The 18,115-nt window shown below is 42.3% G+C and overlaps 1 protein-coding gene across 1 annotated transcript in view; it reads left to right on the top strand.

The window, feature by feature from the left end:
• tnmd (tenomodulin) overlaps positions 1-18,115 on the top strand; it is a 177,725-nt gene that overhangs the window by 134,747 nt on the left and 24,863 nt on the right. Inside the window, exons 8-9 of the mRNA XM_041196164.1 lie at positions 9,143-9,296; positions 10,909-11,021. Coding sequence (XP_041052098.1) covers positions 9,143-9,296; positions 10,909-11,021 — 267 coding nt within the window. The remainder of the gene's footprint in view (positions 1-9,142; positions 9,297-10,908; positions 11,022-18,115) is intronic.

Genomic DNA, 18,115 nt, shown 5'->3' on the forward strand with positions numbered 1-18,115 from the left:
CCTCATGCACATGGCTCTGCCACGAAGCAGTTCTCAGAAGGTGGGAGGTCTCCATGTAGCAGCTTCGACTTCTCTGAGCCTTCGCACCTTCACATATTTCACCACGGGCACTCACCACCTTCCTTGCTCTCCATCCATGCTTCTGGCCTGCTTAAGAACTTCATGGACTTCACCACGGGCTGGCACGGATGATCTGCAAACTGGAGGTAGAGGATGATCTAGTTGTGAGTGGGAGGGGAAGATGTACTGGCGGGAGGGGAAGAGGTTGTGGGCGGGGGACAAAGGTGCCCGTGGGGGAGAGTTTTGGGGGGGCGGGAAAAGGTGTTGGGTTGGGGCGTGTGTGAGGTTGGGAGGGGGAAGGAGGGTGTCCAGGGGAAGGAGGGAGTAATGGAGGAGAATGTTGCAAGTGGGGAGAAAGGTGTAAGGGAGGGACTTTAGGTAGGGGGGCGGGGGGGAATGTGTCCTGGAGAAGGAAGGAATTCCGAAGGGAAAGGTGTCCCGGGGCACGGGGTAGGAGGGCGATAGGAGGAGGGAATGTGCCCCGGGTGAGGAGGGGGAGGGAGTTTGGAGTGGGGTGGGTGTCCAGGGGGAGGTGGAAGTATAGAGGGGAAGGTGTCTAGGAGGAGGAATGAGTTGGGTTGGAGGAATGAGTAAGGGGGGGAATGGAATGAGCACATGAACGTGCATGGGAGGGGTCTGTGGGGTTAATGAATGCCTCCTGGGGAGCAAACTCAGGCTGAGCATGGTAGGAGGGAATGGTGAGTATGAGAGGGGGCAGAGGGAGCCAGTAGGGTGGGAGGGTGAGGGTGCATCGCTACACACACAAGGGCTAGTGAGGGTGGGTGGTGGGGACATGGAGGCAAACATGGACCCTGGGGGTGGGAAGGAGGAGGTCAGGGAGGTCATTGTGGATCGGGGCTGGATTCTTAGGAAGGTAGGGAACGTGCACATTCACCTGGACATCCTGGAATGACAAGGTTCAGGCTGAAGGTTAACAGTGGGACAGTGGAAGGTGATGCCAGCGGGGTGGAGTGTGATAGGGGAAAGGATGTGTGTGACTGGGGTGGGGGAAGGATAGGGGAGCTGATCAAAAACACAATGACTATCACGTTCCTCAAATTGAAAGTGAGCAGAGCCTAGTGCTGCATGGGAGTGTGATCAGTGGGTGGGCGGAGATGCAGGTCAGCTCAGATGGACAATTGAAAGAGAACCCCAGCAGGCAGCACTGAAAATGCTCAGAATATTGAGGTGAGTGTGACGGATGAAGGCTCCATATGCTGGGACAGTGCTTGCAGAAGACTCCAAACAGCCCTACCACACACACACACACGCACACACACTTCTCCCTCCATGATCACTCGTGGTCCGGCTGCATGCAACTGAATTGCTAGTGGGGGGGATGCAGAGGGTGGACTCATGAAGCCTGCAAATGAAGCTGAAAGAGAAAATTACACATTATTCAGTGAAAATGAATTTATTTTCAGATTATAAAGTGACAAAATCTGTTCACCCGTGCAATCACTTGTGATCAGGATTTATTCCGCCTTCTGCTGACTCTCCAGGATGATTTGGAAGGCCAAATCCAGAAGCCCATCATCTGACTTGGACCTCACAAATGCCTCTTCCCCAGCAGTCCTCCAAGTGCCGGGGAGCTCGGCTGAACCTGCCTCCTCTTGCTGTGGACACGTGTCCATGTGGTGACCACCAGATTGTGAACCCAAGCCTGCTCAGGATCTAGGTCCCACCGAGGTGTGTGTCCCTGCGCTGGTGGAGGGTGTGGGTAAGCGCTGTGATGGGATTTCCAGGCTGCTTATTTCCAGCTCTTCAATGGAGGAAGTGCCCTCTTGGATGGAGGTGTGGACCTAGATGGCACTGAGGACTGGCTGGTTGAGCGTGTCAGTCACTTGGCAGAGCTCCCTCTGAACCAAAGTAGAGATAATTAGTGCATGGCAGCATAGTCAAAAGCAGGAGAGAGAACACTCACAGTTTTGTTGAAAGAGGGATGATGTGGTGCAGGGTCCTCATGTAGGTGTTTGCCACCGACCTCACCGTCACTGCAGGAATGATCCACGTCCTCACCAGTCAGTGTGATGGCACACTCCTCAAAGTGAGTGAAGGGCCTAATGTGGGTCACTCCACACCAGTCTGGGACCCCTCCCTCCTGCTGTGAGCCAGCTTCTCCTGCATGAAAACAGATGGAGAGAGTGTGAGCAGGACACATGGCACTGCTTGGAATGTTTGCGTGGTGAGCAGAGCCATGGATGGGATGAGGACAGGAGCTCCAGAGGAAATGAGCCTGAGGGAGATGTTAGGGTGTGTGTAAGAGTTACTGGTGTTGTCCCTTGGGGTGTGTGAGATCCCTGTGGAAGTGATGGGTGTGGGAGTGTGTGAGTTGAGAGTGATGAGGTGGCTGACTTACCCTGACGGAATGGATGAGATCATTCATCCTCTTCCTGCACTGGATGGCTGGCCTCCTCTGCACTCTGTTGGTGCTGACTGCCACTGCCACCACCTCCCGGATCGGACTGGTGACTCTGGTGGATCTCCTGCGGCCAGAGCAGGGGTAGAGGACATTGCAACAGCCTTCCACTGCATCCAGCAGGCCCCCAGAGAGGCGTCACTAAATTTGGAGGCTGATTTCGGGGCCCTCTGTTGCCTAGAGCAGTCCTGGTCTGCAGATATGAAGTTGGCTGCACTCTGCTGCACTTTAAATATGCCCAGAGCAAGGAATCGCTGAGGTCATGACGTGGCGAGCAAATCCGAGCCCATCCACCAGCGATCCAGAGTGTTTCCTGTGAATTCATTATTAATGAGGCAGGTTGTGCTGGGAGGGGGGCGTGGTACGGTGTAAAACTCCCCCATTACAGCCGGCGGGTGAAACTTTTTTTCACGCTCATTACCACACTTAGTGCAAATCTGGGATGACTCAGGCCTTAGGGTGAGAAAATGTAACCCCTCTTTAGTTAAACAGTCATTCGCAATTCAGAGAAATGTTGCTGACTCAGAACTCATAAGTATTAAGCCTCAGCTGCAGTAGTTATTCACAAGTTACCTTATTTACTCTATCCAACTCTCACTCCTAATATCCTTTATTCCTGTAACAAGCAATTTCTGTCTGTGATTGTGTTAGCCTTGATGACCCTGTCTTTCATTCAATCTTTTCTGTACAAGAAAATCTTGTGACTGACAGCAAGGTTCCAAATGATGGATCAAAGCATTAAAGTTTGACTTTGCATCACAAAGTCCTCTTCTGAACAGTATTGCTAGATTTTATCCAGGAGATTGTCAAAGTTTATAGACCTTTGAAAAACTATGGTTGGCTACCATTTAATTGTTGTCATCTATTTTCTAAAAAAAATACATATAAGCTTAACCTTACTTTTGTTGCAGTTTTGCCCTCGATACTAATCATAAATATATCACACAAGTGTTCTTTAGCATTACCTTGTCAAAGTCAGTGTTTGTGAGGATATTACCTTGTACCCTTCTCCACAGGAACACTTCTAATGGGCAAATCTTCCTGCATAATTCCTGACACATGCAACTAATAGCAACGTTTCAATCCATTTTAAATACAATTTGCTATTGTATTTGAAATATGACGGCATGTAATGTAAACTGTGCCATAATCAGCAATTCAAACTCAACTAGCATCTGCACAAATATGCATTTCCAATCTGCAAAGATTCCATGCCAAACAATTAAAGACAGAGTAATTCAGACCAAGTTTGCTTATAGAAATTAGGTTTCCTGACTTTGAAAGGGCAGTTTAGCTTAAGCATTATTGCACCTTAGCAGAAGGATAATATATTGCAGATTATGTGATATAATACTTCAATTTTTATAATCCAGTGTAATATCCAAGTTATAATGTGGGTGCTGCACTAATTTTTGTATAATTTTCCAGTCTATCATACTTTGAATGTCATGCTTCCAAGTGCCAAATCTATAAAAGGATAGGCAGTAGTTTAATGCTGGGTTCTGTGGAGCAGCTCCTATCCAAATGGAAACTCTCATCAGTAATTCACCTCCTTTCTACATTAATTGAACTTTAAGGTTAAGGAGTCAGATCTGGCCAGATGCAATGGAATAATAGATTATGTAATGCATGTTATAACACCATTAACAAATGTATGGTCTGATTTACTGTCAGCAAGGCTGTAAGAGTTCTGCTAGCTTTTGCATTAACATAAAAGTATACCCGTAGGCTTTATAAAAATAGAATGCATTTTTGAGTTATTAATGAGGACATAATTATTTTTTATGGCAACAAAAGCACTTAGAAGCCAATTGTACCCTTAATTCATTCCATGTTACTTCCAACATGAGCAAAGTAAAAAGTAGCAAATAAATGGACAGATTTGCAGTCTTGGAGCAAGGTGGTTGAATCTTAAGAAGCCCCTAAACTTGGAGTAACTTTGAACAAGAGAAAGCAGCCAAGGCATTGGAAAGTGAACTTCGGCATAGATAAATGGAATACACTGCATATTGGAAGCCAAAATCAGAAGCACACACATATAGGTATGCAGATGTTACCCAAGAGGCAAGTGAAAGAGCCAAGGGTATCAATTGACATGTCAGACATCATGTCCAAAGAGAGGCAGGCTGCAGTAAACTGAATGCTGGGTTGAGTTTATGTTCTGAATTCATACAGGAGCTGCATCTACTTTTTTTTAGAACATATATGTAATTCTACTCAATACAACAAAGAGGTGGTGTGTTACAAATTACAGGTCAGTGCTAGGTAGGCTCTTGGGTTGAGGGTTCCCCTGTAAGCATTTCCCATATCATGTACAATCAGGAGTATGTATTTATTTCCTAATACCCTGTCATGTGGTAGGTAGTGTGGTCCAAGAATCGCAACAGTCAGATCTCTCCCTGTGTATGCTCACGACAATAATTCTGCTGATGCACGAACATTCATCTTTCCTGCCTTTCAGAAGGTAGACTGATAAACATTCCAGTGACACAAGATGAACTGTAAGTTAACAAACTAGTTAATTTTACATGAAACATATGAACAGAATACACTCATTTACTCACTATTCCAGAACCGCTTCATCTTATTGAGGGTCATGGGGAGTCAGAGCCTATCCCAACAGGCAATGGGCGCTAGGTGGGGTACACCCAGGACAGGGTGCCAGTCCATCACAGGGCATGAACAGAATATGGTGTGTGTGAATTCCAATCTATTTCACAATTTAGAAAATATCAAAATGCCTGCAGTGTCCAACTCATGGATTAAATTCAACTTTTCAGGAGTACAAAAAAATCTGAGTATAGTTGGCTCTAAACCTAAGGAGCAAGTTCTAGCCTTATGTGATTTTATTGCATTACAAGTTGCTACCAACTCAATTTTCCTGTCCCAGTTAGACAGGACGTCAAACATTTGACCTTTGACTCTCAGTGGTGGGGATTGGCCAGTTAAGCAGTCACTCGATCTCCTGCTGCCCAGGCAGCTTTGGATCCTTGACAACCATCCCTATTGGGTTCAATTGACTGAACCCTTCCAGCATATTGTATATGAATTTTACCAGTTGTGGCTCTGTTGGTAGCACTCTCATCTCTGACTCAGAAGATTGCGGGTTCAATTCCCACCATAGAACTTAAGCAGAAAAATTAAGGCTGACACTCCAGTGCAATACTGAAGGGATACTGCACTGTTGGATATGCTGTCATTCAGATGAGATGTTAAACCAAGGCACATTTCTTCCCTTTCAGGTGAATGCTAAACATAACATAACACTATTTTTGAGGAAGAGTAGGGGAGTTAACCCCAGTATCCTGGTCAGTATTCAGTCCTCAATCAACATAATTGAAAAAAATAGATTATCTGGTTATTATCTCAGGGCTGCTTGTGGGTTCTTTCTGTGCACAAATTGGCTGCTGTGTTTTTTACGTTACAACAGCGACTCAAGTTGATGTAGAAACAGTTTTTTCCAGCCATTTATTCTGGATCCAATGTGCATTCTCAAAATCTTGCATGTTTCGTGAACTTATTTTGTTATGAGCAGAATTTAACTCAACATCTTAAAATGAATGGCCAGAATCTTTGGGTCGGCATGTGGGGGCGGGCCCCACTCACAAACGCATAAAATGACTCATGGTGACATCGGGCGTGCGTCCCGACATCATCACACGTCATCCAGATCTTCAGTTCGACAGGCGCACGCCAGAGTCGGCTGCGCGCCCGTCAAACTGTCAAAGGCCTATTAAGGCCATTTAAAAACTAATTAAAATAATCAAAGGAACCAGCTGTCCAACCTTGAGATGGTCGGGCAGGTGAAAAGGCCAGGCGGCCTTCGCATTTATCATGAAACCTCATCTACGGGCGGGATGAGTTTTCATGAAGGATTTATAATTCAAATAAATTTTTAAATTAAAATTCATTGACATGTCCCAGCTCATGTGACACTGTCTGAATGGGACATGTCTGAATTTTTTTTTCTCTTTATTCAAATGTTTCAAAATGTAATTAAACTCTCTGAGGCAGCTCTGTGCCTCAGGGAGATTTCTGCGCTCTTTCATGCACATGCGCGAAAGAGCACAGGCCCCCACTCAGCCTACATCCCCCGCCTGCACAGGGACGCTCAGCGCTTCCGGATGCGCATCACACTGGGCGGGCCTTAATTGGCCTGCCCATGTAAAATGGTGGCACACAGCCGATCGTTGCCCCCAGTTGGCTGCGGACCCGCCCACGCCCACTTCCGCTCAGCCCCTCCCGACAGGGAGAAAATTCTCCCCAATGAATCTAAAAATCCTTCTCGGCCTAATAGAAAATAATCTTCATGTGATTGGTATCATCCAAGTCCTAGAATTGGTGCAGAGGAAAGCAACAAACCAATCCTTATATACTTACATAAGTGACTTATGAACAGTGATTAATTATTAGGACTAGTCAGCCTGAAAACAAATCAAACCAAAGCACAAAGGATATTAAACTGGGAAAAATATTTTCATATACATTTATGCAGAAGGACAAGAGGGCACAGGTTCAGAATTGTGATGGGAATATTTCAAACAGATGTCACGAAGTAATTCATTAGAGAATAATGAGTAACTTCAATTGGTTGCCAAGAGGAATTGTTGAGGCCAGAACACATTGAAGAAACAACTAAATGCTGTAATGTCAGGGTTGTGGATGATGCTCAGAGAGATGCAATCAAATGGGTATGAGGGCTTCCTCTGCACCCCTTGCAGCACATCCCCACCTCCTCCACTGTCCTGAAGGAATTTTTCAGGATTCACTGTGTCAGAGGAATAAACGTGATTGCTGAAATGTGATTATCTTGAAAGACGTTTGGTCAAAGACAATAATATGCCCTGCCTGGTGTTGGTGTTGAGCCACTTTCCTGAACCATCATGTGGTGTAGGTACACCCACAGTGATTTTAGGAAGGGAGTTCCAGAATTTTGACCCAGTGACAGTGAATGAACAGTGATATTGTTCCAGGCCTGGATTGTGTGTTAATTGGGTGGGAATTTGTAGGCAATTGCATTCAGATGCTTCTGCAGTCCTTGTTCTCCTGGGTGATGGAGAGTCGTGCGTTCGGAAGATGCTGTTGAAGGCGCCATTTTGAGTTGCTGCAGTGCACTTGTAAATGATACACGCTGCTGCCCTGGTGTGTCAGTGTGGAGGAATTGAAACCTTAAGGTGGTGAACAGGGTGCCAGTTAATTGGGCCACCTTGTCCTGGATAATGTTGAGCTTCTTGAGTGTTGTTGGAGCTACACTTACCCAGGCAAGTGAAGAGTATTTCACCATACTCATAGCTTGTGCCTTGCAGATGGTGGAAAGAATTTGGGGACTCAGGACATGAGATACGCGCCACAGAATTTCCAACCTCTGATTTGTCCTTACTGCCACAGGACTTATGTGGCTAGTCCAATTCTGTTTCTTGCCAATGTTGATCCCTAGGACATTGATGGTGAGGAATTTGGTGATGTTAATGCCATTGAACGTCATGGCGAGATGGTTGGACATAGTCATTGCCTGGCACTTGTTTGGCATGAATGTTACTTGCCACTTATCAGCCCAAGCTTGAATGTTATCCAGGTTTTGCTGCATGTGGGAATGGACTGCTTCAGTGTCTAAAGAGTTGCGAATGGAACTGAACACTGTGCAATCATAAGCAAATGTCTCCACCTCTGATCTTATGATGGAGGGAAGGTCATTGATAAAGCAGCTGAAGATGGTTGGGCTGAGGACATTACCCTGATGAACTCCTGCAATGATGTCCTGGAACTGAGAAGATTGACCTCCAACAGCCAAACCCATATTCCTTTGTGCTAAACTCCGACCAGTGGAGAGTTTTCCCCCTGATTCACATTGACTTCAATTTTACTAGGGTGCCTTGATGCCATAATCAGTGAAATGCTGTCTTAATATCAACTTCATATCTGGAACTCAACTCTTTTGTCCATTTTTGGACCAAAGGTGTAATAAGGTCTGGAATCAAGTGGTCCTGGTGGAATTCAAACTGAGCATCGATGAACAAATTAATTGTGAGCACATATTGTTTGATAGCATTGTCAATGTCACTTTCCATCACTTTACTGAGAGTAGGTTGATGGAATGGTAAATGCTGGATCAGATTTGTCCTTTTTTGGTGGACAGGGCATACCTGGGTGATTTTCCACATTGTTCAGTAGACAATGTCAATTATTCAGCTCACCAGGGAGAAGGGCTTTGCATAAGCCAAGCTTAGGATGGAGCCATTATTTCAATATAGTCTGAAGTATAACTCAGGTCTATCAAACAATCATCACTGTCTATCCTCAGACATGGTACATGCACTGCAGCAGCATCTAAAAGTCTGCTCTGATAAAAGTACATCACAGCAGATATGCCATTTGAAGTCGCTTTTTGCATTGCCTAATGATGAAAAATAGGTTAATGCACAAAGTTTCCTAATGAAATTCTGCTAATCAGTACTTGTGGAAAAACCAATTATACCACACCATATGTTCAAACTGAAGTTGAATTTAATTAGTCTTGTCATTTGCTCTTATTGTACTATTAATAAATTCATGGTTTTCTACAATTCAACTTTAGATGAAACTGCCAAATTAAAAAAATAATGAATTCCTGCTTTTATTTGGCAGTTGACAAAAAATGTTAACATACGCCATTCATTTTAACAGCAAGATGAAATTACGCCAGTGAAGTTTGATGAGTCTCTTGTTTGGGTGGCAGCTGAACAACCAATTAAGGACCAACATTTTCTACTGAATTCAAAAGTCCTGGAAGTATGTGGAAATCTTCCTATTTATTGGCTTCGTCCATCATATTTGAAAGGTAAAAAGAATAGGAGTGAAAGTATCAACAAGTTTGCATATGGTTTCATATTTGCATCAAAGAGAGTATTTTGTAGCTAATAAATTGATATGTTCAAGTATCATTGTTCGACCATACAATGCTTATAAGACAAAATTGCTGCTGCAGACTGATTACATCAATAATTAAATTTATATCATTACTTCAATATCTTGCACATTTTAAATTGAATGGCTGGCTCTTTCCCCAGTGAATTATGAAATCATGATAATGAGAAAGTAAAAATTGACAAAAATAACTTCAGAACTAGCTTTGAAACTTTTATTTTACCATCCAAAGTGATTATATTGCATCTTATACATAGAATATAGGATACCCATCAGTGAGTAACAAGATAATCAAGGTCGTCAGCCAGATAGTTGTTAAATGAGCAAAAGTCAAAAAGTTTCTAGTTATTAAATCCCTGAATTATATTTTAGCTTGGAGCTTATTCATGGTTCTTTTTTATGACAGGTAAACATGGAGAATATATTGAGTAATGTTGGTGTGCAACATGTTCATATGGCAATTCTTTAGCCACCATTTTTATGCTGGCATTATTTTAAATGAGTAGCACTTCCAGTAAAACAGCAGATCAAAGAAGGTTAAATGTTTGTCTTCAAATTATCACCTACCATATTTCCTAGACTAAAATATTTAGTTTATCTGTAATGGGTTCAGTTGGATTTTTAAGGAGTGTGCACTGCAAATAACTATCACTATGTCCTGTTGTGGGATAAGATCCAAGTTTATTGATAACTTAGAGCATTGACAAAAGAGTAGTAATAAGTTATGCTTTGCTGTATTTAACAGATTTAAGCTTACAGAAGGTATACGATTTATTGATTATATGTATCTCTACAAATGTTCTTATCAAAGCACTGAATGAATATTGACCCACGAACCACCAATGCTCGACACAAAGCATAAGAAATAGAAAACCACTAATTATTTTCATAAACCTATAATGGATGTGCCAAAGACAAGCTTTGAGGATGTATTGATCACAAATTAATGGCCATCTGCTTATAGATTGCTATACTCGTCTAGACAAAAGTCATTTCTGGTTAGTTTTTTTTGGAAGAAAAAGCGTCATAATTTCAATCTTCTGTTCCCTTACTCCCCCGTGCAACTCAATTCCCACCGCTTACACTAGATAAAATGACTGCCTTTGCTGACTGGAAATAAAATGTCAACAATTCTGATAACAAAACCTATTTTTCCCTGCAAGCAAGCAATGCAAAAAAGTCAGAAACATCTTTCAAAATGAAATCATACTAGGTTCTTCTTTGAAGAATATGATAATCTTTTTGAGTACAACATAGATATTTGGAAACAAATACCAAAGGGAGCGATACTGATTCTTAGTGAAAGATATATCAATATTTTAAATACCTATACACAAATGATGCTAGTGCACCTGTGTACCTTCCAGAGTCAACTTCCAGTCACATACTTGTATTGTCTGTATAATGCCTGAAGGACACAGAATTATATACAGTACATGTTAGAAAATAGTTTAGGAGAACCATGTCAATATTGTGCATTGACATCAATGGCCACAGTGTTTTAATTCAGCAATGTAACTTTTCAGACCCAGGATTTTATGATTTTGGAGAACCAGAGGATGCTGAAGAAGATGCACTCACTGTTGAATTGGAAAAGAAACCCAACAGAAAACGTCCATCACGCTCCGTGAATGACTATGTGAGTGTCTGCATCCATCTTAAGACAAAATATTGTCCATTTTCAAATACTCTGTTGTTCTGTGTAAAATACTGTTTTTCATGCTATGATTCAAACAGTGTGAGAATTTTAATAGCATGGATGGCCCATAAGAAATGCAATTCTATCAATCCTATCTATACCAATAGGAGTTTGTAATTCAATTTGTTTTTTTAAACAATATACATTTCCAGCCTCATTGGTTGGAACTAGCTCCTGGGCAACCAGGAAGAACAAGAGTGATATTTCTAATCAAAGCTTGGAGTTAGAAGACATTGGAAGCAGATTAAAGGTAATTGCCACCTAGTATCTCCTGGTTATACAGGAATGGCCATTCCTCTACTTTGCACAAACACACAGCACATGTCATTTCACCTGGCAGTGTTTATGTTTAGTCCCCTCAAGAATACAAATATAGCAGCCTTGCGTCATACTGATTCACATGATGTCAAGAACTAGATTCTGAAATTTCAGTATGTATCGTGATGTTATATATGTGAGCTGAGCTCTCCCGTAATGTACAAACATGTTCATTTCCACACCTGTTTCTCTGTTGGCGAGTATACTGGAAAGTAGATCATTAATTGTCCAGTTATTGGCACTGCACCTGCAACTGAATTAGTTGGTAAACATGAAACAATAATGATGAATTATGTTTTGAGGCTGCTTTTGTTAAAAATCATTTTGCATTTACAGGAGAAACAACCACAGCCAAACTTTGAAAAGAAACTTGAAATAATTCTAAATTAGCTAGTTATTGTGGGTGCTCAAGTTATATAATAGTCAACCTAGAATCATAGAATCTACAGCATGGAGGGAGACCATTTGGTCCATTGTGCCTCTTTGCGAGAGATATCCAATTAGCCTCACCCTCCCACTCTTCCCCATAACCCTGCAATTTCTCCCCTTCAAGTATATATAGAATTCAATGTTTTAAAGTTACTATTGAATCTGCTCCCATCACCCTTTCAAGTGGTACATTCCAGATCAAGTGAGAAAGCCTTCGTAACCAAGGCCAGTTAAAAACATAGGGCAGAAATTTCCCTGCGCCTGACACAGAATAGTCCACGATGATGTCGAGCGAGCGTCCCGATGTCACCAAGCACTCTTGCAATATTTCGCTTGGCGAGCACGCACGAGAGGTGGCAGCGTGCCCACTGACAATTAAGAGGCCTATTACGGCCTTTAATCAATTAATTACTGGAACTTTTCTCTGCCCGTCCAACCGTTCAGCTATCAGGTAGGCAAACTGGCCAAGCGGCCTTTGCATTTTTTGCAAAAGCTCATCCACAGGCTGAATGAGGTTTTGACCATGTTTTTTAAAAAAAATTTTAAAACTCATCTGCTCATGTGACAGAGTTACATGAGAGGACATGTTTTCCTTATTTTTTTAAATTTCATTTTTAATGACGAAAATCTTCAGCTCCCTGAGACAGCTCTGTGCCTTCAGGGAACTTTCTGCACTCACCCACAACCACCATCTGCCACCATCACCTCCCCCACCCCTCCCCACACCCTCCACCCAGGTAGCACTGAGTGTTTCAGCGCATGATACATGCTGGCTGGCCATTAATTGGCCAGCCAGTATGAAATCGCGGTCAGGGCCTGATCGCTGGTGGCGGACTGTTACACAGCCACTCCCAGGCCCGCCCGCCGCACCTGCCCGACAAGGAGAAAATCCTCCCCATAGGCATATACCTTTCATCGGTGGATGTTTTTATCTGGTTCCAAGTCTTAAAATAAATCAGACTAAATCAGCCCAAGAAGTGAGGCCTCCAGCACTTACGTTTGGAACATAGAAGTCCAATAGTGCCCTGGGTTTGAAAAAAAGTGAACTGTGACATCACAGGAAAGACATAAGTTGATTGACAGGTGAGTACTGCGGATAAAGGCTCAATGTAAACAATTGAGAGTGCATCAAACAATAAAAATATTAACCATTAAGTATTGAGGAGGTGGTTGCATAGTAGCATTGTCACTGGACTAGTAATCCAGAGACCCAGAGTAATGCTCTAGGGACCCAGGTAGAATTTGAATTCAGTAAAAATCTGGAATTATAAATCTAATGCTGACCATGAAACCATGTCAACTGTCGTAAAAACCCATCTGGTTCATGATGCCCTTTAGGGAAGGAAATCTGCTGTCCTTACCTGGTCTGGCCTACATGTGAGTCCAGACCTCTCTTGACTCTTAAATGCCCTCTGAAATGGCCTAGCAGACCAATCAGTTGTATAACAGCATTGTGGGTGTACCTACACCACATGGATTGCAGCAGTTCAAGAAGGCAGCTCACCATCACCTTCTCAAGGGCAATTAGCAATGGGAAATAAATGCTGGCCTAGCCAACAAAGTCCACATACCATGAATGATTTTTTTCAAAAGTAACAGATGAGTAACTGGTGAATCTTATCTTTTATTTTAAGTAAGATTTATTACCACTAGTAAGATAAGTAAGTATTAGTAGTGTCTATGAGTATTAATAATGTTTATTAATAGTATTAAGGATTATTAGGATTAGTAAAGCTAAGGTATATTACCAGTAGTAGGGTTTTTACAAGATTATTAATTAATAAATAGAGGAATAGCAGGGCTGCTCCAACCTCTAGCGTGCACATCCTGTGGTATGTGGGGGCTCCAGGACACTTCCCATTCCTGGACAACCATTTGTGGAGTAAGTATCATCAGTTGCAGCAGCTAGATCTCCACATTTCAGAACTTGAACAGCAGCTGGCTTTACTTCAGTGCATCCATGAGGTCAAGAAGTTTGTGGATAGTGCATTTATAGATGTGATTTCTCCGCAACTTAAGTATATGCAGGGAGAGAGGGAATGGGTGACCAACAGATAACCAAAAAGGAACAGGCAATAGTATGGAAGTCCCCTGAGTGCATCCCACTCTCCAACTAGTATTCAGTTCTGAATACTGATGAGAGTGATGGTCCATCTGGGGAGTGCAGCCAGAGCCAAGTCCATGGCACCATGAGTGGTTCAGCTGTACAGGGGAAGGGCACAAAGAAGATTGGAAAAGCATTAGTGGTAGGCAATTTGATAGCTAAGGGATAGACTTTTCTGTGGCCTTGGATGTGAATCCAGGATGGTGTTAGCCTCCCTGGTGCCAGGGTCAAGGATGTCATTGAGCAGCTGCAAAGCACGCTGAGGGAGAAGGGTGAACAGCCAGCAGTCGTGGTCCATATTGGTTCATGGGCAGAAAGTGGGATGTGGTCCTGCAGGCAGAATTTAGGGAGTTGGTAGGAAATTAGCAAGCAGGGCTTCAAAAGTAGTAATCTCCAGATTACTCCCAGTATCACGCACAAGTGAGTATGGATATAGGAGGAGAAAGGAGATGAATGCATGGCTGGAAAGACGGCACAGAAGGGAGGGATTTTAGGTTCTTGGGACATTGGGATCAGCTCTGGAGGAGATAAGACCTGTACCTAAATAGAGGCAGGACTGAGTTCCTTGAGGGGCAGTTTACTGATGCTGTTGGGGAGTGTTTAAACTAACTTTACAGGGACATGGGAGCCAAGAGATAATGTCAAGGAGGAATACCAAGGTGCACAGAGTGCTGGGACAGCTAGATAACACCAGAATAGGGAATAGTAAGTTAATATGTGAGGTCAGAGTAAGAGAGAAAGTAATAAAGTCTAAATCAGGGTTACAATGCATGTATGCAAATGCATGGAGTGTGGCAAATAAGATTGGTGAGTTACAGGTGCAGACTGCCATGTGGAAATATGAGATGGAATTTTATGGCCCCGTCTTGGTGGGACCAGGGTGGGAAAATGCAGCAAGCCATTCAAAAGTCCATTGGCTTTGGCAGGCCTGGAAAATCCTGCCGGCAGGATGGGGTGTAAAATTCCGCCCTGAATGTTGTGGCTATAACAGGGACCTCGGGGAAAGAAGGGCAGGACTGGGTGTTAAAACATTTCTGGATACAGGGTGTTCAGGAAAGATAGGAAAGAAAGAAAAGCGGTGTGGGGGGTGGGTAGTATTGATTAAGGAGAGAATTGCAGTGCTGAAGAGAGTGGATGTCCCAGAGGGGTCAAAGAGAGAATTTATTTGGCTAGAGCTAAGGAACAAAAAAGGTGCAATTACATTGCTGGTGTAGCCTATAGTGGGAAGGATGTAAAGAACAAATTTACAAGAAAATTTTGGGGAGGTGCAAAAATTATAGAGTAGTTATAATGGGGACTTTAATTGCCCAAATATAGACTGGGATAGTAGTAATATAAAGGGCAGCGAGGAGCAAGATTTCATAGTATATTCGCGAGAATTTTCTACAGCAGTATGTCTCTAGTCCAATGAGAAAGAAGGCACTGCTAGACCTGGATCTTGGAAATTAGATGGGCCAAGTGGATCATGTGTCAATAGGAGAACATTTAGGGAACAGTGATCATTGTATCATAAGGTTTAGGCTGGCTTTGGAAAAGGACAAAGCACAGTCCAGAATAAGAATAATTAATAGGGGAAAGCGAACATCAATGGGGTAGGAATGATTCTGGGCTGGATAAATTGGGGTCAAAGGTTGGTAGGAAAAATGGTAGCTGAACAATGGGCTATATTCAAAGAAGAGATGATTCGGGCACAATCAAGGTATATTCCCTGAAAGGGAAAGGCAGGGCAAACAAATCCAGAGCTCCTTGGATGACAAAAGAGATAGAAATTAAGATAAAGAAGAAAAGAAAAAGCGTGCTTATGACAGGTGTCAGATAGAAAATATAATTGAGAACCAGGCTGAATATGGAAGGTTCAAAGGAGAGGTGAAAAACCAAATAAGAGAAGCAAAGAGTGAGTATGAAAAGAGTCTGGCATAACATAAACTGAAATCCTGAAGTCTTCTATAGGAATATAAATAGTAGGAGAGTACGAAAAGGAGATGTGGGGCCAATTATGGACTAAAAAGGCGATTTATGCATGGAGGCAGAGGGCATAGCTGAGTCATTAAATAAATACTTTGTATCTGTCTTTACCAAAGAAAGAGATGCTACCCAGGCCATGATGAAAATTCAAATACTAGAAGGGTTTAAAATTGATAAGGTTGGATAGGCTGTCTGCACTAACAGTTGATAAGACACTAGGACCAGATGAGATGCAAGCAAGGATACCGAGGGAAGTGAGAGTGGAAATTGCAGAGGCATTGGCCATAATTTTTCAGTCTTCCTTAGACTCAGGAGTGGTGCCAGAGGACTGGAGAATTGCAATGTTACACTCTTGTTCAAAAAGGGTGAAGGATAAACCCAGCAACTAAGACCAGCTAGACTAACTTCGGTGGTGGGGAAATTCTAGAAACAATAACTTGGATAAAATTAATAGTCACAAGGACAAATATTGGTTAATTAAGGAAAGCCAGCATGAATATGATGAGGGGAATTGTATTTAACTAACTTGAGTATTTTGAAGAGGTAACAAAGGGGTTGATGTGGACAATGCTATTGATGTGGTGTACATGGACTTCCAAAAGACTTTTGATACAGTGCCACATAACAGACTTGTGAGCAAAGTTAGAGCTCATAGAATAAAAGGGACAATAGCAACATGGACACAAAATTGGCTGAGCAACAAGAAACAAAGATCAGTGATTAATGGGTGTTTTTTTGGCTGGAGGTAGATTTGTCGTCAGGTTCCACAGGGGTTAGTGTTGGGACCCTTGCTTTTTCTGATATATATTAATGACCTAGACCTTGGGGTACAGGGCACAATTTCAAAATCTGAGAATGGTACAAAACTTGGAAACATTGTAAACTGTGAGGGTGAAGTGTAGAACTTCAAAAGGACATAGACAGGTTGGTGGAATCAGTGGACAGTTGGCAGATGAAGTTTAAAGCAGAGAAATGTGAAATGATTTATTTTAGTAGGAAGAACATGGAGAGACAATGCAAACTGGTACAACTATAAAGGGGGTGCAGGAGCAGAGGAACCTGAGTGTATAAATGCATATGTCATTGAAGGTGGCAGGACAGGTTGGGAGACCAGCTAATAAAGCATACAGGATTCTAGGCTTTATTAATAGTATACAAGAGCAAAGATATTATGTTGCACTTGTATAAGACACTAGTTCGGCCTCAGCTGGAGTATTGTGCCTAGTTCTGGGCACCACACATTGGGAAGGATGTGAAGGCATTGGAGAGGGTATGGAAAAGATTTATGAGAGTGCTTCCAGGGATGAAGAACTTCAGTTATGTAGATAGATTGGAAAAGTTGAGTCTGTTTTCTTTGGAGAAAAGAAGGTGAGGGGAGATTTAATAGAGCTATTCAAAATCATGAGGGCTCTGGACAGAGTAGATAGGGAGAAACTGTTCTTGCAAAAGGCTCAAGAATGAACGGCTACAGGTTCAAAGCAATTGGTAAAATAAGCAAAAGCAATTCCAGAAAAAACCTTTTCACGCAACGAGTAGCTAGGGTTTGGAATGCACTCTCAGAGTATGGTGGAAGAAGGTTCAATCAAAGCATTCAAAAGGGAATTAGACTGTTATCTAAAAAGGAAGAATATGTAAGGTTTTGGGGAGAGGGTGGGAGAATGGCACTAAGTGAAATCCTCATTCAGAGAGCCGGGACAGACATAATGGGCCGCATAGCCTCCTTCTGAGCTAAAACAATTCTGTGAATTCTGTGATTCTATTTTTAATCAGCACTTTTAAAATAGCCATGACTAAAACTTGTCAGAATTCACACTGCACTAATAAGCTTAAGGAAATATCTCCCATATCACTCAGTGACCATCTTGCCTGCCTGTAAAAGTTAAAGTAAAATTAGATCTCTCTCAATCTCCCCTACAGCTCCAGTTCATAATTAGAGGCTCTGTTAATAATAGTCAGTCTAAACTAATGAAAATGTGACCTATCACACATCTGCAAGATAGAATCACCAATATAAGATCAAGCCAAGTTGATGCTTTATCAAAGCCTGTATTCTTGCTATTTGAAATGTTTATAGATAGGATGCAAGCATGAAAAATTATTTTGCCCATCATTTTATCTTTAACGTATCTTAATTTAAAATCTTGAAAAAAATTCAGAATGGAGCTATACTTTGCATTAATAAAAGAAAACATATTAAATCCAAAAGCAAATCTACTAC

The sequence above is a fragment of the Carcharodon carcharias genome, chromosome 9 (assembly GCF_017639515.1).
Source record: "Carcharodon carcharias isolate sCarCar2 chromosome 9, sCarCar2.pri, whole genome shotgun sequence".
Classification (NCBI taxonomy): Eukaryota; Metazoa; Chordata; class Chondrichthyes; order Lamniformes; family Lamnidae; genus Carcharodon; species Carcharodon carcharias.